This window comes from Balaenoptera musculus, chromosome 4 (genome assembly GCF_009873245.2).
Source record: "Balaenoptera musculus isolate JJ_BM4_2016_0621 chromosome 4, mBalMus1.pri.v3, whole genome shotgun sequence".
Taxonomy (NCBI): domain Eukaryota; kingdom Metazoa; phylum Chordata; class Mammalia; order Artiodactyla; family Balaenopteridae; genus Balaenoptera; species Balaenoptera musculus.
Window position 1 is genome coordinate 69,790,955 of NC_045788.1, and position 27,831 is coordinate 69,818,785.

Consider the following 27,831-nt stretch of genomic DNA (forward strand, 5'->3'; position numbering starts at 1 on the left):
CTAAACAATGTGTATTTTATTTGGTAGATAATTTAGACTATGAAAGGTTTCTGATCATGGACGTGGCATGATCAAGTTGGGCGATAAAATTCATAGGGACCTTGAGAAGCAAAACTAGAAGAGAGACTTCAGCTGGGGAGACCAGATAAGAGATTCTTATATTCAGGCAGGTGGTGGCCAATGTCTTGGAGGAGAGGAAGTTCTACTAGAGAGATACCGCCAAGAGAGCGTGCAGGGATTTAAGAACTGATTGGAGGGGGATGGGTGGGACTTTTCATTGCACGCCCACTTTTGTGGTTACACAAGGAAAAGTCCTCACTTACCCACAAAGCCTTCTTGATATCACACAGAGCCACCACTTTTGGCTTGTGATACAATGTGAATGGTGCCCCCTTGAGTTGTGCAGTGCATAATACATGCAACGTATGTGAGACCTTCTGGCAGCACTGTCACCCTTATCCACAACTTCAAACTCAACAGAGTTTCCATAGTCAATATGTGTGCAGCCTTTATCACAGGCCAGTGCTTTATCAGATTTTTCATGAAGCTGAAACACTAAGGAGAGAGAATCGAAAGGAGATGGCAAGGAAATAGAGCTGGGAGAGTCTGGATAACCCTTTGAGTACTCTACATTCAAACATGGATGTTGCTCTACAACATGTTACATTCTTTTCCCTAGAGGATTAGATGATTTGATTAGCAGAATCTGGCTAGGAGTGAAAAACATAAAGGACCTTCATTTGGAAATCTGTAGACTAGGATTTTAGACTCAGGTCACCCATTTCCTAAGTGTGTGATCTCAAACAATTGGGATTTTTTCAACCTCAGTCTCCTGAAGGGTTGCGCAAGTATTATGTAGAAAACAAACCGAGCTAATGGGGTGAGGAAACCCTTGGATAAAGTGGTCGGGGCAGGGCAGACTTTTTTGGAGAAGTGACCAGTGAGCTGAAACCTGAAGGAGAAGGAGTCAGCCATGAGGGTAGGGGTTGGTGGGAGCGGGGGGAGCATTCAAGGCAGAAACGATGGCAAATGCAGTCTTCCCAGGGAAGGAACAAGCTTGACATGTTTGGGAATGCCAGGGTGACTCACTCCTAAGGCTCTGTCAACACCTCCAGGAGAGGTGTGTTTTGTCATTGTTGTTTTTATTTGTATGTTTGTTCAATTTTGAAGAAAGTCATTTCGTTGATAAAGTTTAGAGGGTTCTTTTAACAAGTCTAATGGAACCCAAAGGACAGCCAATGTTGTGTGGCAGCAATTTTCAAGGGTTTTTCCTTAAGCATAAAGAAGTGAGCATAGTACAAAGCCGCGAGAGAATTCATATAACCCTAAAAAAAGCTGTACAAAGCAGGGGCTGAGCAAAGTTCAAGCAGAGATACAGGTTTCTGCTTCTGGAGACTGAAGGCAAAAACCAGAGCTTTATCTGATCTCATGACGTAGGCTCACAGATCTCTGGTTTTATGATTTTACTCTCTCAGCTGTGGGAGTTGACCTCTTCTGTGATTGATGGTTAGGTCCAAGAGAACTTCTAGGAAAACTAAAAACTCTTTCTGGAGGAATTCATACTCATGATGGCAATCCATTGGACAGTTGCCTTGTTTGCCTTCTTGATTGTTGGTGCTGCAAACATCCTGGGGAAAACAACATGGAAGAGTGACACAGCAGAGACTTCGCAGGCAGAGAGGTCCCATGTCTGAATGCAGCTCCAGCTCCTCCACTCACGAGTTGTGTGTCCTCGGACAAGTTACTAAGCCTTTGGAGGATTTGGTACCTCATGAAAAGAAGGAGGATAGTAATCCTTGCCTTGCCTTCTTCCTAAGACTGTTATGAGGCTTAAATAAAAGCACGAGTGTACAGGTGTTTTGGAGACTGTAACATCCTGTAACAAAGCAGGGAATAATAGCATCTGCAGTGTTAGAAATGCCTGGGACTTTGTATAGATGTTGCTTTGACTCAGCATTACTGGAGCAGACCACACCATTTTATTATCCAGAATGAAAGACTTCACTGCGGAGAAAGGGAGACTGCTTTTAGAACAACAGAATGATAGATTTTACTTGCCTCCTTCGTACAGAATAAATTATTATAGCATAAACAACATACAAGGCTCTGAATATATAATCACTTTTTCCAGTCATCACATCTGCAAGTGTGTAACACACACTTCTGTGAGCACATAAGGATGCACATGGCACAGCCATACTTCCATTCTCTATTTCCATCATTGCATATTTAGCAAGGCGAGCCTGGAGTCAGGGTTCTTCTCTATGGGTAAGAGCCGTATACCTTGGAGTAAACATACAGGGGACCCTCCCAAATGGTTTGGACCAGGTGACTATGTCCTTTTCTCCTCCAAGTCCTGGTCAGGAAAGCATATCGGGCACAGGTAGCACTGCCCTTGGGCTTGGGGCACTGTCCCGTGTTCTTTTTCTCAAAATTTTCAAACACCTCTTTCTGAGAAAATACTCACATCAGAAGTATCCCCCAGCTGTCAATTGGGCAGTCAGGGCCCCGCTCTGTGCAACTTTTGTCTAGGTTCCTGTTCCATCAGAAGCCACCTTCCAAGGTACAGAGCCATCAGCCTGTGCATCCTCACCATGGGACCTCCCCAACCTAGCCCCCCACAGGGTCAGTATGATATCTGTGTGGGCAGCAGTCATAAAAGGTTCGCATCACAGCGTGAGACTGAGACACTGGGCGTATCAAGCCTGAAAGGAATCCTGCAGGTAATTGAGTTTCATCTGATACTTGACTTCCCTTGCTTATTGGTCTTTGAATATCTGCTGCAACCACCAATGTCACGGAGTGCACACAGAAGTCACCAGCTTCCCCCTCTGGCAGTGCTGACTGTTAGGGTAGTGGTCTTCGTGTCAGCCTGAAGCCACTCCCATCGTGCTCTTCACCCACTGGTGGTGCCACCGGATCCAGGTCAGAGCTTCCTCTCTCACGGTAACTCCTTCAAGTGTTTGAATACCATTCTGGCGTCCCCTGAATCCCCATTTTTCCAGGCTAAGCACTTCCTGGTCTTTCACTCACTGCCTCTAAGATGTAGTTCGTCTCAAGAACCATCTTTAGAATGAGTCCCTTTTGGCCAAGGTTTTACGGCTGTTTGGCTGGTGAGGAACCAGAGTCCTCCGTCCCTGTTCCCTGCCAGCTGTGTGTGAGTTGCTGAGGATGGAATCACTTCCGATCAAGACAAAAGCAGCTCAGAATTGCAGAAAAACAAGCAGACACCTGTGGTTTGGGGTTTTGTTTTGTTTTTAACACACCTCTAGCCTAAGGCTGGCAGGATGCCTTGAATTCATTTGAACAGAAGGCCCTGGAATTAGCAAACGCTTGCCTCCTTGCACCTGGCAAAGAAGAAATTCACTCTTTGTTTGACTGTGAGATCACACCATGCACCCCTGCCCTGTTGGAGCTTAGTAATTAGGAGGTATTTGGAGGTAACAACAGGTTCGCTGAAGATTTGTGTCCAAGGTCTGGGTGTGCTCTCCTCACCCTGAATCTCAGCTTTCTCATCTGTAAAATGCGGACGGTAAGCCCTTCCCTGTCTGAGTCCCAGGAGGATTATGTAATTCAGACGGCTAGTGGAGGTGATAGCACTTGGTGAGAGGCTTTTCAGAGTATGAACGGTGCACCCCACGCTTGCTCGTCACTAGGCTGCAGACTATCTCCAGCTTGCCCCTGCCCACAACTTTAAAAAGATGAGAACAACTATCAGTTTTAGAAAAAGACATTCAGAGCTTCCATATCACTGCCAAGGCTGACTTTGTCAAAGGAAACATTTCTTTCTGTACTGAGGAAGACAAAGATCCTGCAGCCTGCTCTAATGATTCTTCACACCCTATTTTAAAACCAGAAACGACAAGGTAACTTTGTGGCTGAGAAACACCATGTTCCAGAATTATCTGCACCATGCTCCAGAACCACGCTCAGGAGTTCAGCCGGGTAAGGGAATGCTTGCAGATGCTCTTGGGAAGTAGCCAACCAGCCAGAGACTCACTCCCTGCCCGGAACATTCATTTAGGATTTGATGTTTGCCATGAAAATGTTGCTTTTGCTTTAAAATACTTTTTGTGGATGTTTTCCTAGAATTCAGTGTTGTCTGCTGAGCTCAATATAACCAAACTGTACTAATGATAAAATAAGGGAAATTTTTGTTTTCTGAAATCTAAAGCCTCAAGCTTAAGAAATGCATACGTTGTATGAGGACTTACGTTAATGATAACATATAACGTGGTAGCACAAGACTAACTTTCCTCAAAATAATAGAGCAGAGGAGTAAAAATTCCTGGAATTGGGCACACGGGATGTGGTTCCTGGAATTGAGCACACGAGATGCGGGGTTCCTAAAACATAGACATTCACAGCGTCAGGAGCCAGAGTTTAGTGGACAGTTCTAGTGCTCTTTGATTTGTGCTACTTTCCTTTCTTTTCCAGGAATATAAGCCAGACAAACTATGTAATCTGGGGGACACTTGTTAAAAATAAGGACTTTCAAGATGGCAATAGCAGAGTATTAAACCAACAATGGGACCTTTCTGAGCATGAGACCCTATGCGACTGCCAGATCGTATGCCCATGAAGCCAGCCCTAAATACAGGAGACTGTACTCCCTAGTTTCTTTGCCAAATCCCTGGTTAATGTGGTGTGAGTGATGGGAGAGATGTGTACCACTTTGACACAGTGAAGAGACTCCATCCTCCTTCCCCATCGCAATATACATGGAGTCCTTGTGTTGAGTCGGTGGAGCCATCAGACTGGGGCAGTCACCACTCCGAGGAGGGCTATTCTAAAGAGCCACCCGGATCAAGACAGAAGCTCTTGAGTGTTAAGACACTGAGATACTGGAGTTGTTTGTTATTGCAGCATCGGCTAAGCCTATCCTGACTAATACTTAGGGGAAGGCCGGAAATGGAAGGAAACATCTCAAATCTGAAAAGTACCATAAAGGAAAGGAAACAAGACAGTGAGGAGTGGTGTTATGGTTCTCATGCATTTGTTTTTCCATCAATGAAATAAGAATTCAAAAATGATCTTTAACATGTTTACAATTCTATGCTACTTTCCCTCCACTCATTTAAAAAATATATTACCTAAGAAGAAAGATTAAGTACTCTCCTTCTCCTTTAGCCTCCCAATCTCTTGGCCCATTGCCATCCCTGGACCATTCTTGAATCACTGAACACCTCTAATACTTTCAGAAGCCAAGAGAAAAACACTCTCCTAGGACAGTGTTCTGTTCTGTAGAAAGTATTTTATCAAAAAGACTTTAATTTGTCACCATGATTGGACAGGTTTTTGATTCCAAAAACTCTAGCTGATATTGTAAGAGTCTCACTGCTTAAAAACAAATCACTGAAACTGGTCCCTTTTGTCATCGTTACTATGTTATATAAACTTGGATATCACAATGCCTTCAAAGTTGTTCCTCGTTGCTCTCAAACACTGGGTTGCTGTAAGACACTCCCCTGCCACACGCCGGCATGTCAGAGTAGGAGGTCTGGTTTATGGGGGGCCAACTGGGGTCATTTGCCAAGGCCCTCTGCCATATCCGATACTGGCTTTTTGATTGATAGCCAAAACATCTTTTGATTATCATCCACAGGGCTCTATTTTCAATGATGGCCTCCTGCAAAATAAAAGAGTTACTGTTTACAATCAGAGGTTAAGTGTTTCCAGAATACAGCCTTCCATAGATCCTCATAAGGCACTACTGCATTGACTGCTTCAATCCAGCTTGACAAACAACTTGAGCCTCTGACAAATCCAAGGTGATTTCATGTGATAGGTCATGGCTTCTCAAACTTTTCCACTTAAGAAACTCTTCTGGAAGAAGAGAGAGAAACATAGTCTCAAGAATCCAGAAACATAGCTTGAAGTAGTCTACCTCAAGGATTTCATATGTAAATTAAATGTAAAACCATCCAAATTCTGCAGTTCACTCCATATCACATCCGTATGTGATTTAATATAAATGACACTTAAAATTATCTACTACCAAATGGTATTGACCTTGTAGAAAGCTATGCCATGCTTATGATGTGACTTGGGTGTACCCTGGCACATCACTGTGTAGTCATGAACACAGGTAAAATTTGGGATGTGGGCCACAGTTTCGGAGCTGGACGGATCTGGATTTGAATCCCAGCTCTGACACCTACTATGGGCAAGTTAATCACCCCATCTGAGCCTCAGTGATTAGAAATAATAATTCCTTCCTCTTATATTTGTCATTAGGATTATATAACTCCCCTTACAATGCAGAGCATGGCATGGCATAGCTACTTCCCTTTACCATTCTTCTGAACTATTCATTTAACAAACGGCTGTGCATTGCAGCCTTATTCACATAAGCCTCCAAACTTCACCTACAAATATTTCATTGCAATGCGTTTTTTAAGCTGACAAAAGGTATGTCCTTTGAAAACATTTTGGACTGGCATTTTACTTCATGAGTTAGACTGAGCCTTGAATAGAGCCCAAGTTATAACTTATAATACATAGCACATGAGGGGTTATGTTAAATTCATTTTTTTCATCATATGTGGTCACAGAGATTGACCATCTTATAAGTTATCATGAAAGAAACAAAGAGGAAAATATGAGGACCCAAGCTGTCCCATAGAATTAGAACTGGTTTTGGTGTCTGTCAGTGGTATCTTTGCGAAACTGAAAGAGTTAATTCTGTAGGATTCTACAAGGAACTTTGCTAGAGATAGTGGTTTCCTAAAATTCACCCATCTTTGACATCTGAGTCCACTGCCCATGGAAATCATAGAGAACAGCTAGTCTGAATATTCTCTAAAAACTGATCATCTGCCGACAGGCTGTTAAACACTCACACAGCCATCTTATCAGCATCTTGCAAACCTCAGGGATCACCTAGCCAAACCTGTTCCCTTACTTTCCCAGAGCAAGGTTTTTTGTCCTCCTTAATTAACAAGAGAACAGTAGTTCTCCTTAGAGCTGAGATAAGGCAGGATCATAGGTATTCAATTAAAGGTTTTAAAATCTAATTTATGTCCAGGAAATCTTAGCAGGCTTCAGACAAAACAAATGAACACACACACACGCACACACACAAGACATTAGTGCTCTACACAGTATCTTGAGCTTTGTTACAATTCTACAAATGTGATGACCTGTATTACTTTGCTGCTCTGAAAAGGGAATCAAAGAAAGCACTGAGAAATAATCTGTCCTGTCACTGTACATTGTAAATTAGATGTAGAATGAGAAACAAAAGAAAGCCTTGATGATATACCATTTCTTAAAGAAAAAAACAAAACTTCATCACATGAGCTCTTCTGACAGACATTCAAATAATTCATATATATGTATATATATATATATATATATATACACACACACATACATATACACACACACGCATTCACACAATGCATAAGTAATAAAAGGGAGGGTGTTAAAGCTATCCACATTAGCTCCTCTGCTTGTTAGCAGGAGGTTAGATCATGAGACCCAGCAAGTAAGGATAAGGTCTCACTCAAACTTGTTTTGTGAGTATCAAATTACCGTCTCCATCTGCTGGGGGTGGGCAGGCTCACTTCTTACATTTAAGAATTGAATAAACCTTTACCCAGCTCCTAATAGAATAAAGCAGTTGTTATAGCTAGTAAGATGACTTGCCATAGTTTAATGGCAAGCAAAAAAAGAAATTTATACCCAGATAACTATAACGCTTGTCTTCTTTCTCCCTGTAGATTGTGAGCTCTACCCCTCTGCTATTATTACCCTTTTCACATCATGCCCTAGTACAAGGCACGGGTTCAACAAATGCTTGTGGAAAGAGTGAATGAATAAATGATTGCTAGACACAAAGTAAGGAATGGTAAGTACCACAAGAGATAACATAATAATAAGAGCTTATATTTACTAAGTGCTTACTATGTGCTTTTCACTGTTTACATTTCATGCTCACAGTAACCTATGAGATAAGGTACCATTATTATCATCATTTTGCAGTAAGGTACCATTATTATCATCATTTTGCAGATGAGGAAACAGAGACACAGAGAAGTGTAGTGAACTTGACCAAAGTCAGACCACAAGAAAGGTGGAGCCAGGATTCAAACCCAGGTAGACTACTCTGCAGCTATATTCTTAGCTGCAAATATACTGAAGGAGAACGGCTTCCTGCTGGGGGATTCTGGCAGACTTTGTTGCTTGATTACCCTACAGCCCATTCCTCCTGGCTCTTCCCTGCCCACCTTAAAAAAAAATCATAACTAGTCTAAGCCAATTTGTCTAACTTTTTGGCATAGATCCACTTTCCCAGAGTCCTTTTCTACTAAAGCTGACTATGAGACAGAGTTCTGAGTAATGAGGCATAAGAGGAAGCCTTCTTGTGGGCTGCAGGAAATTTTTTGCTTCCTGATAAAAGGTTCATACTTGTGGGAAAAAAAAAGCTTGCTGGTACCTCTTCTTCCATTTTTTTCCTGCACTGAAAACAGACATAAGGCCAGCTACATGGGAGCTGGCTGGGCCCCATAAGCAACAAGCACAAACATGAAGGCCAACATCTAAGGATGGTGAGACAAAAAGGTGGAAGAATGCAGAGCCCCAATGATGCCACAGAGACACTAAACTAGATCTGAAGCCACTGGCTTCCAATCTTCTTGTTAAGTGAGTCAGTAAATATCTTTGTTGTTTGCACTGTTTGCTGAGCTTTGTTACTTGCCTAACTGATCCAGGCATCAGGAAAAATTTATGAACAGGCTAATACTCTAGCTGTGCCACAGAGGATGGAATGGTATGTCAATATGCAGAAATGGGGAAAGATGTACTAGACAGAAGAAATAACATGATCATGGACAGGAATAAGATATATACATAAGATTATCCCTTAAAGGACAAGGACCATCTTTCTGCAACTCCATAAGAGGACTCTCATGGCAATGCTCTTTTATTAATTCGGTGGCTTTGGGGACCATATTGTTTAGCACAGGACTCCTCAGTGTGATTCCTGAGTCAGCTGCATCAGAATTACCTGGCAACTTATTAGAAACAAAAGCTTGTATCTACTTCAGACCTACCAAATCAGAAATGCTGGGGCAGTTCTGGACAATCTGTGTTTTAACAAGCCCTCCAGGGAATTCTGATGCCCACTCAAGTTTGAGAAGTCCTGGTTTAACAAAGAGATCGATGCTCCTTATCCTAATTCTATGTCCTGTTCCGCCACCAGCTCCTGCGCAGCCTTTACCCTGCTTAGTAAGGAAGGCTCTGGAGCTCCTGCATACAAAATACTGCAGGGCCATCAGGCCCCAGGTGCGCCAGCCCACCACGAATCCCCCCTCACTGGAACCAGTCTGGGTTTGTAAGTGAGAGCAGGACTGGGGACAGATGGAGTCTTAAAGCTCATCCCTCCTACAGAATGGATGCCTTTTCTGGGGCGCCCCCTCCCCAAGAGTGGGCTTTAAGAAATGGGGATTGTGTCTAACAGCCTTGAAGGAGGAGAGAGTAAAGCGCGTAGCAAGGCAAATGGGGAGCACAAGCTCATTTTCCTGGGGAAATGCAGCATAAAGAATAAAAGCTGGGAAAAGCTCACTCTGAATCTCATTTCCCATCTGTAAAGTAAAAATGATAGAAGTTGTTCAGTGAAAGAAGCCAGACACAAAAGGCCACATACTGTATGATCCCCTTTATATGAAATGTCCAGAATAGGCAAATCCATAGAGACAGAAAGTAGTTTAGTAGTTGCCCGGGGGTGAAGGAGGAAGAAGGGGAAATAAGGAGTGACTGCTAATGGGTGTGGGATTTCTTTCAGGGCGATGAGAATGTTCTGGAATTAGACAGTGTTGGAGGTTGCACAACTCAGTGAACATATTAAAAGTCACTGAACTGTACACTTTAAAAAGGTGAATCTTATAGTATGTGACTCATATATCAGTTTCTTTTGAAGAAACTTGAATGAATTGAGTTGGGTCTCTATTTGTGAATTTTAGAAATGGATAGGACCTTCTCCCATCCTCCCCAGCCCCACTTTACAGATAGGCAAACGAATGCCTTGTTTGGAATTCATCAGAGGGAAGCGTCATTGCTCATGTTGCCAAGGAAGGGAGACCCTTGCACTGTTGAACCTTGTCAGCTAAAGCTGTTCCTTTTTCAGACTCCCAGAGAATGCCTCCGCCACCCCAACTAGCAATCAGCAACCTGAGGCCACTTACCTCCACGACAAGGGACACAATGAAATTGGAGCCGAGCATAATGACAATGTAGACCCTCCACAGGACAGGAGTGCAGAGCAGCTGGTGGGAGATGAAAAAGCACAGTCAGTCCGAAGACTAATTATGCTGCAAAAACTTCATGCTGTTCACAGTGTACATGCAGGGCTTCTAACCACACTCATTCTTGTGAGACACTAGACACCTCTGATGGGCAACTTTGGCTTGACTTTCTTGGAATCGCGCTGCAGTCTGAAACTCAACTCATCCAGCTCGCGTTCCTTCCCTCTGTCCTTCACAGGGGTCAGACCCACATCATAGTGTGGCATCCTCCCCACCTCCACTGGCTTCCTAATCTTTTTTTTTTTTTTTTTCCTTCATAGGTAATTCTTCCAATAACTTTCTTACACATCTCACCTCACCTGGATATCTCCATCTCAGAAGACTTGGACAAATGTAACAGTTTGCTACTATTTGGGTAAACGTGGTAGAATATACATATAAGAAATGTATATGGATACATGTATAATACATATCTGAAAGTATGTAAAGTAAACTGGTGTTATCAGTTGTCTCCAGAGAGAGGAACTGGTATTCGGGGGACAAGGATGGGAGGGAGGTTTTCATCACATAACTTCTCTAAACTTCTGAATTTTAAACCATGGGAATGTTTTCTCTATTTAAGAAAAAATATGAATTAAAAAAAAATGAGCAATAATTAGGTTGCAAAGCAGCATGATTCCATTTAAAATAAAATAAACTTCATAAATCAGTCAAACACACATTTATAATATATGAATTTTCAAAGATGGAAGGCTATAGTCAATAATGTTATAATTTTCCTTACCTGCATAGTTACATTTTCTAAAATGCACCCATCATTTTATGTAATAAGAAAAATAATTATTTTTAAGGTGAGCAATAATCCTTTGCAGAATCTTTTGAAGTCATGCTGGCAATGACTCTACACAGGTTCCCTCCAAACCAAATACGTTCCTTATTTTTTTACAAGAGGTCCCAGCCCCTCTGAAACAGTTTTCACTAACTAAAGAGTGTAACTAAATCCAACATGTTTTAACCTTAACTTCTGCAGGATTAAGGAATTTTAACTCATTTAGAAGACTAGTGGGCAAAGACTGTTTATCTCCATGAGTACCTAATCTAACTCATAACAATTATACTGTTGACCACAGTAATACAATTATAAAAATGAAAAACTGAATGTAGATATTAGTTTATATGTCAAATCTCACCATGGGTTTGTGAAGGTGTTGCTGGTTTGGAATGCACTATGTATTCCAAATGCTTGTCTACATTTAGGAACCTGATCTACAATGATCAGTCAGTCAGTCATTGCCATTATGTGCCATTCACTATGCCAGGCACTGGTAATACAAGAGTGAATAAGATAGGATCTTGGCCCTCATGAAACTTATCTTTGAGATGGAGAAGCAGACAGGCAATTTTACAAAGAACTAAAAGCTCAGTTCCCTTTATCATCTCTTCTGTATCCTATTTATCGGCCTAAAGGACATTTATTAATGATTAACTTCTAATTCAAAAGAAGAATAGATTAGAGGAATCAAAATATACATTTTCCCTTGCTTGAATATGTAAAATTTCTGTCTCTTCTAGAGTTTCACAGTTGTCTCAAAATTACAAAACTGTAAGAGAGTACTTGAGGTAAGATATGGATCTTTGAACCTAAGTTTTGCAGACATTAAGTATGTAATACAGAAAAACACGTTTTTAAAGAGTTTTAAAAAAAGATGTAAATACAGATTTGAGAATTAACCCCAAAAGTGTTATAGGCAAAACTGTTTTAAACAGCTTCAAAGCAAAACCATTTAAGAGAAAATTCTCTCACATTTGAAAGAGAAAATATATAAATAGAATTTCCAATCTTACAGGGATCTTTTAAAGGAAAAATGTTCAATGCTTCTGAAATACTTGAAATTAAGGCTAGACAGAATTTTATTTCCCGACCAGCTTAAATAAAAAATATGAATAAATTCAGCATTCATTTTAACCCTACCATCTCAAAAGAATAATAGGTGTCAAGAATCCATGTCGGGGGCTTCCCTGGTGGCACAGCGGTTGAGAATCTGCCTGCCAATGCAGGGGACACGGGTTCGAGCCCTGGTCTGGGAAGATCCCACATGCCGCGGAGCAACTAGGCCCGTGAGCCACAACTACTGAGCCTGTGCGTCTGGAGCTTGTGCTCCGCAACAAGAGAGGCCGCGACAGTGAGAGGCCCGCGCACCGCGATGAAGAGTGGCCCCCGCTTGCCGCAACTAGAGAAAGCCCTCGCACAGAAACGAAGACCCAACACAGCCAAAAATAAATATAAATAAATAAAAATTTAAATGTTGGAGCACACAAGAGTCCCATCTTGAAAAAATAAAAATAAAAAAAGAATCCATGTCAATTGCAATTGTGGCCTGCTTTTTGAAGTCAGGGTGTTATATAACTATAAAATATCATCATATCCCAGAGATAAGACTTACATCCAGACGCCTATATAATTCTGGAATATCGGCAAATAGAATGAATAGACACACACTCAGCTGTATGACCAGCACAAGGACAAATATATCTGCGGAAATAAGAACACAAGCTATCATTTAGAGAAATCTGAGTCCAGAGTATCACATCCATTGATACGCATACTCTAGATTAACACTGATTAGATTTACTTGATTTCTACATCCAAACTCAGCAAAATAGATGAAAAGTACTCATTTCTATGCAATGGGTCTCACCTCTACGATTTCTATGTATGTCCTTGAGGTAAGTGGAAAATTTCACATGCATGTTATATGTTTCAATTAATAAAAATGGGACATACATATAGGGTAATACTGACAAAATAACATTTTCAAAAAATGCCTTGGAGATAACCAAGTATCTGAGTCTCTTTAATGCAAATCATCTGCCTTACATGTATGTGTATAGCTGATTCACTTTGTTATAAAGCAGAAACTAACACACCATTGTAAAGCAATTATACTCCAATAAAGATGTTAAACAAAAATCATCTGCTTCAAATCCTTTTCTGGGAAAATGGAGGGCTGTAAATAAACAAATGTTTGAATTGCAATCATGCGGAGGTCAGCATTCGATTGCTTCCTCATCCCAAGAAGAAGAGCAAAATAACTTTCTCCGAGCAAATTTTTCTGAGGATATTGATTCTTCAACTTGTGCTTCTAAATTTTCCCAATTAGAGGGGTAGTGATGCTATGCAAATACATGTCCCAAAAGCTAAACAGGTCACCTACTTCTCCTAACACTCACCCCCACCCTCAGCCCAGACTCTAAGGAGGTGAGAGGTACTTTGGCCAAGAATCTCAACAACTTTCTATAGTCAGGCTCCTCCAGGCTGGACCCGCTCCCAGAACTGCCAATCACACAGTGTCATCCCAACCATTGTATTCATGGCAGGAGACACTTCCAACTGAGTGCTGTGACCTTCTCCCCATCTCCTCTGAGATGAATTCTGACAAGTACTAACAAGCAGAGAATTAAACGTGCCTTCCCAATTTGGAGTGAACCCATGAAAAGATATCTAGAGACAAATTTCTAGGGAAGGGAAGAGGTGGATTAAGAAACTCTAGTATTTAATGCAGCTTTGAGGGAGGTAGCAAAGGACCAGGAAATAAGGCTGCATGTGTTTACAGAGACCTGGAGTGGAAGTCAGAAGACCCTAGATGAGTGCCAACTCTGCAATTGCTCCTTGAGTGACCCGGAGTATCTATTCTCCTCTCTGATGACCTCTCACCTCTGATATGGTACAGTTCTACTCACAGTTTGTGTAGGTGGGCTGCCTAAATGGTTTTCCTTTAGAGAAGACAAGAGCCACAATGATACAGTTGATTGTTCCCAAGAACCATATAGTAGTGTTCTCAAAACTTGTGAAGACACCATTACTTCCGATGTTATCTGGAGCAGTTGGAGAAATGGTTAACTTTGAGGTGGTTTCATTTTGCACTGTGCAGGTACTAAAAAGGAAACCAAAGAAGCTAATGAAGTGAGATGACAATCCCTTACGAAGCATATGTATCTACACAACTACATGTCCTCAATGCTTCTATAATTGCCTACACTTTGGGAAAGAATATACTGAAAAGTAAAGAAAAAGAAACCAGCATGTATAGATCTATATTTTGGGTAGATGGATAGATGATTGATAGATAGATGATAGATAGATATCAATAGATAGATAGATAGATAACAGATCCAACAAGTTATTTATTCAATAAGTTGGGCACCAATAATGTATTAAGACTATGTGAGAGAAAAAAGATATGAGTAAGTCATGACACTTCCCTCTATTTGCTTCAGATTTCTGAACATTTACAAGTAGTGTGACTGTACAATTTATCATCCAACAGGCACAGATTTGAATGTAAAAGGAAAAAATATATCATTTCTTTGGGATATCAGGCTTAAAATAGGGCTGCCTAGCCAAACTATAATGCATGGTTACCCTAGATAAAAAAGATGGTCAGAGTTTACTATCATTCAAGATGAGCAAAGATAAGTGCTAATGAATGATGCCACCAAGCTGTGCTACAAAGAAGAGATCACTGGAAAACTGCCAAGGGCCTTAAGGAAGCCAAAGCTTTAGTAGAATGAAGACCCATTTGCCTCCCAACATATGGGCCAGATGATGTTTGACAGAAATTAGAATGTGACAATCTAAGGCTGTGATCGTACCTGTGCATCCCCATGGAATACCAAGGCTGCCTCTGAACCAGAATGAAGCCCACAATGTGCATGGCCAGGCTGAGAAGAATGTTGAGAATCACAGAAAGCAGCAGAGGCGGGGAGATCAGCCGTCCTGCAGGTCTGAAAGGCACCAGCTTGGGATAGGCACCATTCAAATTCACTACAAAATAAATTCAAGTTTTATATGTATATGAGAGCAGGAAAATTTTGTATTCTTCATCAGAAGAATGGTGTAACTTCTTGGGCCCATATATCTGAGGAAATTGACAAATTGAAATATTGATACATCACAAAGTAAGGGAATAAAACAATGAATGAATTCAAACTCAAGTCATATGAGGAATTCTTGGAAGAGCAGACATAGAACAACAACAAGATGCCCTTTTCCCCCCTATTAAATAAGCAAAGACTATTAAATTATAGATGAGGAAGTGAAGAAGTGAGCACTCTCATACACTCCTTGTGGAAATGTATATTGACACAAAAATACCTTCTGCAGGGCAATTTGGCAATAAATATGAAGAGATTGAAAAATGTTCATAACCTTTGACATAGCTATTCCATTTCTGGAAATTTATCCTAAGCTAAAAAATCAGAGATGTAGGAAGATGTTCATCACAGCATCATTTACAATAAATTATGGTACATCTCTATAATGAAACAACATACAGTCACTAAGAAGTAATGTTTTCAAATATTTAATAACAAAATGAGGAGTGACATCAACCAAATGGCAGATTAGCAACTCCAACATCCCATCCCTCCACAGAAACATTGAAAAACAAAAGGAAACTGTCAGAAGCAACTTTGTCAGAACTCTGAAAAACAGACGAAAGTTTACAGCAACCAAGCAAATGCTGAATTAAGAAAAAGACAACTTAAAATTGGGAAGAAAGCTTTGTGGCATTTTTACTTGCCCTTGCCCCCCTCCCTCCTTAGCTCAATGGCAATCTTGAACATGGTTGTCTGCATTCCCAGCGGGGGATCCTGGTCCCTGGTTACAAAAGGGGAAAAGCAGACTTTATCCACAAATTATTGTGTCTGTCTGTTCTAACCTGTCTGGGAGCTACCTGGAGAACTGATGCAAGGTGATCATCTCTGTTTTGCCTAATACAAAACTTAGTCAGGGTGGAAAAGCAGCATGCACTCCTTAAAAACACTGTTAAGGCTAACAAGCTACCCATAGTCATGGGGAGCAAAAGATTACAGTTGAGACATAAAATAACAACCTGAAGCCTAGAAAGAAAAGTTAAGGAGCATTTATTTGGAAAATTATGGTATTCAAAAGTACCTGTGCATGTTGGGGAATATAGAAAGCCATATGGGGCTTCCCTGGTGGCGCAGTGGTTGAGAATCTGCCTGCCAATGCAGGAGATACGGGTTTCGAGCCCTGGTCTGGGAAGATCCCGCGTGACGCGGAGCGACTAGGCCCGTGGGCCACAACTGCTGAGCCTGCGCGTCTGGAGCCTGTGCTCCGCAACGAGAGAGGCCGCGATGGTGAGAGGCCCGCGCACCGCGATGAGGAGTGGCCCCCACTTGCCGCAACTAGAGAAAGCCCTCGCACAGAAACGAAGACCCAACACAGCCAAAAATAAATAAATAAATTAATTAATTAATTAAAAAAAAAAAAAGAAAAGAAAGCCATATGCCTGCCAAAGATGTATGCTCAGAAAAGACCAGAAAAGACCCTAAGTTTTCAGCCCTGGATAATTGCTAGACTCAGCACAAGCTTAGTTAAGTGTTGAAGTGCCCCAGCACAGAACTAGTCTGCAAAGACTGGGAGAGGTATTTCTTTGTTCATGTTTTTAAACTCGTGGAATTCAACTCATGGATATCTCTGTCAAAACACTAGCTGAACAAAAGCTAAAGCAATAGAGATTTTAGTGACCACACATGACAACTGATCTAATCTTTGCAAAAATAGTTTAGAAAAGTCACTAAATAAATGGACTACTACAGTCTTCAAAAAGCAGCAAAACAAAAACCATCAAGCCCTGGGGAAGGGAAAGAATCTGATTTCCAGAGTTACAACATTATAATGTTTAATGGAATAAAATAAATTGACAGAAATTATTTCTGAGGAAGCCCAGACGTTGGACTTACTGGGCAAAGACTTTAGTACAACTGTTTTTAACATGCTCAAAGAACTGAAGGAAATCAGAGAAATAATGTGAACAAAAGGAGAGTATTAAAGAGATAGAAATTTTAAAATGAAGCCCAAAGACATTCTTTTTAAAGAATCCTCTTTTATAATTTCTATCTCTTTATTGACATACTCATTTTGCCCAGTAAAGGTAATTTGGGCAAATATAAAATCCTATATTATTGTATTTGTGTTTTTTAACTCAGCTTTTTATTCCTACATGATTTAAAAGACAAATGCATAAAAAAACAATTATATACGTATGTTATTGGGCACACAATGGATAAAGATGTAATTTGACTACAACAGCATAAAAGGAGGAGACAGACCTGTAAAGTAGCAGAGTTTTTATATGCTACTAAAGTTAAGGTACCTATTCAAACTAGATTGTTACACATTTAGCATATTACATGTAATCCTCATAATTATATATTATGTAATAAAAAACCTACAGTTAACATCACACTCAAGGGTGAAAGATTGAAAGCTTTCCCCCCTAAAATCAGGAACAAAACAAGGATGCCTACTTTCACCACTGTTATTCAACATTACATTGGAAGTTCTATCTAGAGCAATTAGAGAAGAAAAAGAAATAAAAGTCATTCAAGTTGGAGGAAAGAAGTAAAACTATCTCTATTCACAAGTGACATGATACCGAATATTGGAAATCCCAAAGAATTCTCAAGAAAACTTCTAGAGTTGATAAATGAATTCAGCTATGTTGCAGGATACAAGATCAACACATAAAAATCAGTTGAGTTTCAACACATCAACATTAAAATGTGGTATATATATAATGGAATATTATTCCGCCATAAAAAAGAATGAAGTTCTGACACATGCTACAACATAGATGAATCATGAAAGTATTATGCGAATAAGATATGCCAGAAACAAAGGGACAGACATTGTATGGTTCAACTTATTTGAAACATCTTGAACTGGCAAATTCATAGAGACAAAAAATAGTTTAGCGGTTATCAGAGGCTAGGTGGAGGGGCAATGGGAGTTGTTGCTTAATGGGTAAAGAGTCTCTGTTTGGGGTGATGAAAAAAATTAGAAATAGATAGTGGTGATGGTTGCACAATGTTGCGAATGTAATTAATGCTCCTGAATTGTACACTTAAAAATGGTGAAAATGGCAAATATTATGTTATGTATAATTTACCACAATAAAAAAGAATGAAAATATTTACACATAAAAAAGTGGTCATAAAGTTAAACTAAAAAAACCAGATGCACAACTATTATATAGAAAACATAATTCAAATTTCTTTATCTATACGTGTGTGTGTGTGTGTGTGTGTGTGTGTGTGTATAATTGGAAGGGAATACATCAAAATGCTTTAATTGGTTAGCTCTGGATAGCAGGATATAGGAGGATATAGGTGGTTTTTTTCTTTGTTATCTCTTGCAATGTTTTCCATCTTCTTTTCACAATGAATTATATCAAAAAATAGAGAAAAATCTGGAGATGCTTGTTATGGGAAAGAGAATAATCACAGAAGAAATGAGAGCTGTTTTCAAATATCTGAAGGACTATTCTGGAGAGAAAAATCAGACTATTCTCTGCCACCCCAAATGGCAGAACTGAAGACTGAGATGGGTGAAAAGTTACACAGAGGTAGATCTGGCTTGATGTAAAGGATTACTCTGTTAACAGTAAGGACTGTCCAAGGATGTTCTTACAGTAGATTTAACAAATATTTAATGAGCTCCTTTGATATGTCCGACACTGTTAGAAGTATTGGGAATACAGCAGTGATCAGGATAGACAAGGTGCTGTTCTCACGAAGTGCACACGCTGAGTGAGGGAAGGCAGGCAAAAACAAATAAAAACATAGGTAAATATCATAATTTCAGATTGTGAAAAGTAGTGTGAAAAAAATAATGCAGAACGTGTGGTGATAGAGAATAACTGGCTTGGTCACTATTTAAAGTGACCTATCTGAAGTGGTGACATTTTTCTGACTAATAAGAAAAAGCCAAAACCATAGGCAGATCTACAGGGAGAGTATTTTAGGCAAAGAAAATAGCAAAAACAAAGGTGCTGAGGTGCCCACAAGCTTGGCAATGCTCACAAGACAGAAAGACCAGGGTGTCTGGAACAAGTAAGTGGGTAGCAGTATGGTTAGAGGTGAAGCTGGAGAAGTAGGCCGGAGCTGGATCATGTAAGACTTTGGATTTAGTGTAAATGGGAAGGATGACAATAAAATTTACATTTAAAAGACAACAGTCTTACTACCGTGTGAAAGGTAAATTGGGGTGAGAAGAAGTCAGCAAGAGCAGAGGCAAGATCAGTTGTGAAGGTACCGCAGTAATCCACAGGGGAGGTGACGTGGCTTTGTGACAGTGGCTACAATAGGGATGGAGAGAAGCTATGTAGGATGTGTTTCGGAGGTAGAGCCAAAAGCAATTGTATATATATATAGATATATGTAAAGGTGAAGAAAAGAGGGAAATTAAGGATGACTCTGGGTCTTCGATGTGAACAACTTGGTAGATTGTGATACTATTTTAATAGAATACAAGCTCCATGAGGAAAGGAATTTCTATGGTTTTTTCCACTGATGTATGTCAAGTGCCTATTACAGTAAGTAGTACAAACCAGACACTCAGTAAATATTTAATAATTTTGTTGAATATCAGATCTGATAGAATAAAGCATTCTGTTGGGGCACATTAAGTCTCCCTCTTGTTAAATATCCAAGATTAGATGCTTAGCAGCTGTATTTCCAGAATTCAGGATAGACATCAAGCCTAGAGACATAAATTTGGGATTCATCAGCATACGGATGACATTAAAGCCATAGAATTGGTTGAAATCACTTAGGGAGATTGTGTAGATTGAAAAGACAAGAGAACCTAAGAACAAGCAAGCCTTGAAACATTCTAAAAGTTAGAGCACAGGTAAAGGAGCAGAGACCAGCAAAAGACATGAGGAAGCTGTATTCATTAAGGCAATAGATAATTCAGGAGTGTGTGGCATCACAAAAGCCAAGAGAAGAAACCTTTTGAAGGATAAGAGTGCTGTTGAGAGATCCAAGTACAATGAGGAAAGAGAAGTGATCAGTACTGTTGACCGCAAGGAAGTCATTGGTGGACTTGACAAGAGCAGTGTTGGGGAAGAGACAGCCGAAGTGTGGATAGTACTTACTCTCCTTGAGTATGTCCTCTGAAAGCAAAGCTTTTGAGCAAGTTTTTTAAACGATAAGTTGGCTTGATAGCTGTTAAGATTATGATGACGAGGTATAAGATGAAATAGTGGAAACAGTGTGAAAGCAAGACCAGGAGGCATGTGGAAGAGGCAGTCTAAGATTGGTACTTTTTTTTTTTGTATAGAAGTATAGTTAATTTACAATGTTGTGTTAGTACAACAAAGTGATTCAGTTTTATATATATATATATATATATATATGTATGTATATATATATTCTTTTTCAGATTCTTTTCCGTTACAGATTATTACAAGATATTGAGTATAGTTCCCTGTTTTATGCAGTAGGTCCTTGTTGTTTTCCTACTTTATATACAGTAGTGTGTATACGCTGGTATTTTTGAATGTATCAGTAATGTGGACCCTCCCAGCCAGTGGTGTTTGGAGCTGGCTCATACGAGCTCACAAGAGCCAACTGCCACTAAGTTTGTAAGCCAATTATTAAATATGGCCATTATTAGAAGAATACTATATAAAGTTGCAATTAATAAATATTATCTTAAAAACAAAGATAATGAATACTCAGAACTGATAACGTCCTAATGATTTTACTACAGTTTAGCATTATCTCTGTTCTTAAAGTTAATAACGGAGATTGAACTTAAACGTGTGTCACGTCTGTAGCCATTACATCATGAACAATTGTTTTTTAACTGAGGAAATATTCTTCCAGATTTCAAGAACTATTATCCAAATAAGTTGCTCACATGACTGATGAATGATTAAAGTTTCAGCATAAGCCTGTGTTGTTTTGCTCACTCAGGTAAAGAAAAACGTCAACGAACATTCATTCACATCAGAACTATTTCAGTCATCAATCACAACAATATATTGACTATGGATACAAGACTTTGATGAAACTCAGTTAAAGCATTCTGTGAGAATCCATTGGCTAAATGGAATTTGCAAGAAAGAGTAATGTATACTTTATTGTTATTTGATAATTGCTCACTACACATTTTTCTTTTTAGTAAAGCTTATAATAAGCTTCTATGCATATGCATATACATGCATATCTACAATTGTTTGGAGAGCTGACTGTTACATATGTGCCAGGAAACCACTGCCTTCCACCAAACAACTGCACACAGGCCCAGAATCCAAATTCATGCCCATGAACATTAGAATCTGGCTGATTGAAATGAAATGACAATAGAATTAGAGATGGCAAGTGGACAAAGTGGGTCTACTCAACTGTTTGGGAAGTTTGAGAATAAAGGGCACAGCAGCTAATGGTAGACTTGGGGTCATGGAAGAGGTTTTAAAGAAAGAAGATACAAAAATATATTTATCTGCTGATTGGAATGATCCAGTGGACCAGAGAAAAGTTGGTGATACAGTAAAAGATCATTCCAGGAACAAAATCCTTGAGGAGGTAGGAGCAGGTAGGATTTAAAGTACAAGTAGAGCTGGTGGCATTCATATATGAGAGAGAGAGAAAAGCAGAGAATATGGTAAAGATGATGGATAGAATATGGAAAAATCCCATAGCAGGGAAACTGGGGAGACAATTCATATATTAGTTAGGAGGTGGTGGGTGAGAGTGGCATAACGGCAAGATTACATTTAATCTCTGTTCTAAATCCTGAGAGGATTGGAAATGGGAAACATAAAAGCCATTTAGCGTCTATAAATTGGGCACATTTGGACCATAACTATACCTAAAAGCACACTGAAGTCAGTGTTCCTGATTTTCAAGGTGCTTTTTTTCATTTTAAAGGTTTAGTGACCATTTATAGAAGCTCTATATTTTGTGGAAAACAGCAAAACAACGAGCCAGCTTTTCCTTTGCTAACACTTTCAACACTTAAAAATGAAGATTCTATTTCCTCTTTCTCTCTCTGCATACCATACCCCTTTGGGAATACGTCACTCATCACTGCGGCTATAGCTGCTACCCCTCAATGGTGGACTAACCCTGCAGGGGCAGAGGGAAGCAAGTGGAGGGGAGTATCTCTGAGAAGAAAATTTAAAAGACGTCTTACTTGTTACACCAATAAGAGTTGTAATGGCCAGGTCCTGGAACAGAAACTGGTAATTTGAAAGGCTGTTTGTCTCCTGAAAATAAAAAGGAAAGTGGCTCAAAAAAGTTATAACCTTCTGGATGAAATGTGACATCAATTGCACTCATTTTCTCACTGCAACATAGGATTTTCAAGTAAATTACCAAGGAGATGGTATGGTCAGGGGCCTGGTCATATCAGCAAGGGTACCAAAGACAAGCCTGCAAACTCCTTTCTAGCCAGGAGGGCCACTGCAGTGTGTTTTCTGGGCTGCTCCTTTGAGCATCAGTGTCACCCCTGTTGAGGGGAACATCTCACTCTGATTCATCTCTGCTCTCTTTTCTACTTGTTAGCAGAAAGGGTGGGGTTTGGTCTGGCACAACAAAATGATACATTCCCAATGGTCAGTGACAAATGTGTGGTGATCTTACCTAAATTTCACCAATGGAAAATGAGAATAACTAAACCCACTATTTGCATTCTTGGGTGTTGTTAGAAAGTCCTGATAAAGCATCTTGATATTCTTGAAACAAAAAATGTTCATGTCTTACTGATTTCAAGAAACTTGCTTCCTTCCCCCCTCCACCCCCTTCGTGGAAAGGAGATAATGATGACCCGTGTTTAACTCTACTTTTGAGCATAATGAGTTATTGGGATTCCAAAATAGGGCCAAGTTTCTATAAACAGCCTCTCCTTTTCCAGCCCATTCATCAGTGAGAGGAAAAGGACTTATATAATCTGAAAATAACGGAAGTAAAAACCTTCATACCAGGAGCAAGGGGGCAAGACATAGAGATGAATCTAGATACCTTCAGCACAAATGGAATTCACCTTCTCAGTGTTACTTAACAGAATAAGCCCACGTGTTGAGCTCACAAATACTAGATATGTCTTTTCTCCTTTTATATTTTGTTAAATAGTAAAAACCATCACAAGACCTATGTGCTATGGGGGCCATGATATGTCAGTTTTCAAGTCCCTGTATTCAGGGAATCAGTGATATGCTGCTTTGTACTAGCTCATGAAAGTCAACTGTTAAATTTTCAGGAATTCCGTGAGCTGGTTTTTAAACACAGTCAATATAAAAACTTAAATTATATAAATTTACCATTAAATAAATTATACTAAAAACACAGGTAATAAATAGCCAAAACTCAGCACTCTCTAATCATTTTCCTACATTTAAATGTTATCAATGGTCTTAAGGTTATTTACAACTCTTGTATCTATATGGTGCAAGTACTATAGAATGGTATGCTACTGTATAATACATCTCTTCCCAACTCCATGTTCAGTGACGTCAGGTAGATAGCTTGAAATCAGCCATGGTGGGAGTAGTTATGCCATTGAAATTGGTAAACATTAATGATTGGGGTTTGTGTTTCCAGGGAGAGCCAGTTATGAAACATTTACCAGAACCCCAATTAGACAAGCATGTCTTTAACCAATGTTATGCTAGGGTGGAACCACACTGGAACTGGGAAGATAGAGACCTGGTCCAGGCAAGCCAAAACAACAGTGAGAGAGAAAGTTTACCTTCAGTTCTGAACCTCAGCTACAACGATAAGAAACTTCTGTCAGAGAGTCAGAGAACTGACACCAACGACTTTTCCTTTGTATCCTTGTCTATTCCTGATTTACTTTCAAAAACGTTAAAGATAGTTATAGAGAGGCTGTTGGTACTCGAAATATCCCATGTGCACTCTTTCTTTAAGAGGCATTGCAAGTTTCCAGTGACCGCTACTTGTTTTAGCTCTCACTAACCAAGAGGCTAGGTCTCAAGTCATACCCAGTAGAGCAGCAGAACACCAACATACTGAATCATGCTGTACAGAGCCATGTACTTAAACATGCAAAATGAGGTAACGAGAGCCGCACGTCCTTCCCTGTGTGAGAAAAGAAATGAAAGAGTAATGAAATGAAAGTCACAAAAAGAAATGATTCATCTCTGCTCTCAGGTCAGTTATTCTGTGCTGTTCAGCTGAGCTCAGAAGAAAAAACCAAAGCCTGATAATTCGATTGTTTGTCTGACAGACTCGACAGTCTTGAGCCAGTGGGAGCCGGCAGTCAGTGTGCTAGATTTTCAAGGAAGACTAATTCCAGGCCAAGGTCCACAGGCCTTTGATTGAGCTTTGGAGCCCGAATGTAGAGTTACTCTTGTCCTGTCTGCAGGCATTATTTCAGCTCTGAGTCAGGAGACCTGGGAACTGGTCCCAGATCTCATATCTACTCACTAATGTGATTTGAAAGGTCATTTTCCCTCTCTTGGTCACAGTTTCTTCATCTGTGAACTGAGGAATTTAAATAAGATTGCAGGTTTGGGGGCTATTTTCATGCTCCAGGTGCTTCAGGAGTTTGCAAACATCTCATTCAAATTTCGTTTGGCAGTCCCAACTTTTTCTAAAACTGAACTAAGACAATAGGCACACTCAAATTAGGCATACATCAAATTTAAAGAGACTGGAATCAATGAGCATGTTCATTTGTATTACTGTTGATTGACTTTGAGTGAATAGTATATATTTAGAGTGTAAAGTAGAGTACTTATGAAATGCCACTTTTATCTCATTGATTTGGGAAAAAATAGAGTTTAAATTTACTTCTGGTCAGAATGGTTTCCTGGGATTCCAAAACCTGACCCTCAAACCAGGCTTTTTCCTGTATGAGGGCTTTGCTGCTGCTGTTTATTCCGCCTAGAAGGTGGTTTCTCCTCCTCCCTCACCTCCTTAGAAAGGCTTCCCCACACCACCACATCTGAAGCAGCCGATTCCGCTGCCCAAGCCATCTTCCAACTTTTCACACTACCCCTGATTTTTCTGTGTGTGTGTTTATTGCCCAACTTCTTCACGGGAAGAAAGCTTCGTGAGATCAAGGGACTTTCGATTTATTTGCTTCTGGGTCCCCAGTGCCTCCAACTGTTCCTGGCACTAAGTCCCTACTTTATAAATATTTGTCAAATTCATGAATACATTTTTTAAATGGGGAGGAGCTAGTCAAATCACTATTTTAATGTGGTGGAAAGGGTATGATATTTGTAGATAAAACACATTGAAACAAAATTAATTCTAATACAATCTTCAATCCTATATGGCTGTGAGCTTCGATACATCAAGTTCTCTGAGCCTCAATTTCTTTGTTTGTAAAAGAAATAGTGACCATCCCTACAATTCCAGGCTGTTTTGATGTATAAGATACTAGGCGTTAAAGCACTTTATAAACTGTAAACACATACTAGTTATAATAACCAAAAGCAGCCACAATGCTAATCATCTCCATCATTCAAACAAAATGCAGCAGAAGTACATATTCTGGGGTTGGGGGAGGGGAACAAAGCACCAAGGGAAATTGTAGCAGAAGCAGCAAAGATGAATAAATATTCTGAAAACTGGTGATAGGAAGGATATTCCAAGGAAGCATAAAGAGGCAAGAGGAAAGGAAAGCAAGTAGGGAAGAGAAAGTTTCTGTCAATTCTCCATTAAGAAAGTATCTAAGGAGATACATTTAAAATAATAATAATAAGAGTATGATTGACATTTTCAAAGCAGCAGTAAGTTCCAGATTCTAATCTAAAAATAATCTATTCAGTGATTTTCATTAGAAATGCCACTGTTTTCCCAGGAGGTAAGTCCACTCTGGAGTAGAATGTTTGACTGCTTTCTCCCACAAAGCACCCTCCCCGCCCAGGGACACACATTTCCACTGCTCTTTGCCTGGTAAAACAAAGGGGTCTGCACCTAAAAGTCAAGAGACATTAAAACAATGCTGGGGAAAAGTACCTACTTACTTGATAAGGTGAGGTACACATTCAATGTTTGGAGTTTTGGAAGTGAAAGGTGAGGCCACAGATGCTTCCTGCTCTGATAAAGAGATGCCCACATGAGCCATTTTCAAAGCCTGAAAGCAAAGAGTCAGCTTACTGTATAGATGCACACTCACACACGTCTCTCCTGAGGCCACACAAGAAAGGCTAGTTAAGCTGCCCACGAAGTGGCTTGTGGGCCCAAGCACTGGCCAGGAGATGATCAAATTTTGCTCTGCCTGCCACATAAGAAAGAGATGGCACTGGGACACCTAGCCAAAGAAGTGGGGAATCCAGAACCAAATTCTACTCCATTTAGTCTGTACTGACCACTGAGTCATTGTGTGGCTTTGGTTAAAACCTTTCCAAACCGTCCACATCAGTTTCTCCTTCAAGAGGAATGGAGGTGGTGTATATCCCAGGGGATACTATCTCTTACAGGGCTTGAAGCAAGTACAATTGACACACTGACAGCTACTTACCCCACAGTCATTGGCTCCATCACCACACATACCTACAAAGTAACTAAAAGGGAACCATGTCAATTGTAGAGGAGATCAAAGCAATCTTACCTGCTAATTGCTCTAATGAAAAAGATAAAATGAGCTTCATTACTTAAGGCTCAAACTTATTATTTACATTAAGGGAGTTTCCCTAATAGTCTGGTTTGACTAAAATAAAGTATGACTCAGCAGTTCCTACAATGGATTAAGAAATCCCATACAGCCTTCCTGACTCCAAGCGATTCAAGGAGACCCTGCACTTCTCTGCCTAGGAGGCAGCTCTGTCAGCTGTAAAACAGGATGTTCATGATTATATGACAGCATGGCATGGTGGGGAGGGCACAGGATTTGAAGCCAGAAGATCTGGATCTCTGACCTGATCCCTTTCCCATTTTGACTATCATTTTTCTCCCCTACGAGCATTATGAGTATTCAGTGAGGTGATGTATTCTAAAATGATAAATAAGAGTTTGTTGTTGGTGACATTAATAGTAACTGGAGAGGAAATCCACCGTGTCAGCTGTCACTCAACTCAAAACTGTGGTGCCAGGACCAGAAGTTGAAGAAAGAAAATATATCCCCATTTCAGGATTGCTTTTTGAGGCCGGATGAATACTGCTCTCTTGAATTGTTGACGAAGACAGTCTGCTTTTTAAGGTAGAAGCACGCTGACAGTGTTTGCAGAATTTGCTGTGCTTCTCTTCCACACTGCTACCTAGGCAACAGGTTTACTGTGGAGGTTTTTAGCCATATTGAGAAGATAGGGCTTTTTGCATATAGAACTTTTGCCTAGTGACTGCATCAAGTGAGTAGGAGGGTGGACCAGGGGCGAGTAGGAGTTGGAGTTGTGTGAGCGTGGTCCAGCACCAGAGGTAAAGAAAGCCTCCGAGACTCCATGGGGTTCCATTAACAGAAAATAAAGGATCCCAAATGATGGGGTTCTGACAATGGAGACCCTTTGTGTTAAGAATATTTTTCTGATTTAGGATGGAGAGGATGCTTTAGCATAAGAATGTTTTAATATTTTTAGGGTTATGTGAATCTCCTGTCATAGGGACCTCCCTATATCATAACCGTGAAAATAACTTGTAAAAATGAAGTCTAAATTTTCATTGTACCTTTAGGAGCCAAGTTCAGATGACCTTTCCAGAGTTATTTCTTGTGCCCCTTATGTTCTAGTTCAGTGGGGTTCTCAATTCTGGATGCAAAATTGACTTATGAAAGGAAATTTTAAAAATACTGATGTCCAAGTGC

The 27,831-nt window shown here is 40.0% G+C and overlaps 1 protein-coding gene across 1 annotated transcript in view; it reads right to left on the bottom strand.

Moving 5' to 3' along the window:
• Positions 1-4,322: 4,322 nt before the first annotated feature.
• ATP13A4 (ATPase 13A4) overlaps positions 4,323-27,831 on the bottom strand; it is a 139,754-nt gene continuing 116,245 nt past the window's right edge. The window contains exons 22-30 of the mRNA XM_036849669.1: positions 26,557-26,599; positions 26,060-26,169; positions 24,065-24,161; positions 22,258-22,330; positions 14,901-15,072; positions 13,989-14,182; positions 12,692-12,780; positions 10,188-10,268; positions 4,323-5,629 (exon numbers count right to left, since the gene is read on the bottom strand). Coding sequence (XP_036705564.1) covers positions 5,417-5,629; positions 10,188-10,268; positions 12,692-12,780; positions 13,989-14,182; positions 14,901-15,072; positions 22,258-22,330; positions 24,065-24,161; positions 26,060-26,169; positions 26,557-26,599 — 1,072 coding nt within the window. The 3' untranslated portion in view covers positions 4,323-5,416. The remainder of the gene's footprint in view (positions 5,630-10,187; positions 10,269-12,691; positions 12,781-13,988; positions 14,183-14,900; positions 15,073-22,257; positions 22,331-24,064; positions 24,162-26,059; positions 26,170-26,556; positions 26,600-27,831) is intronic.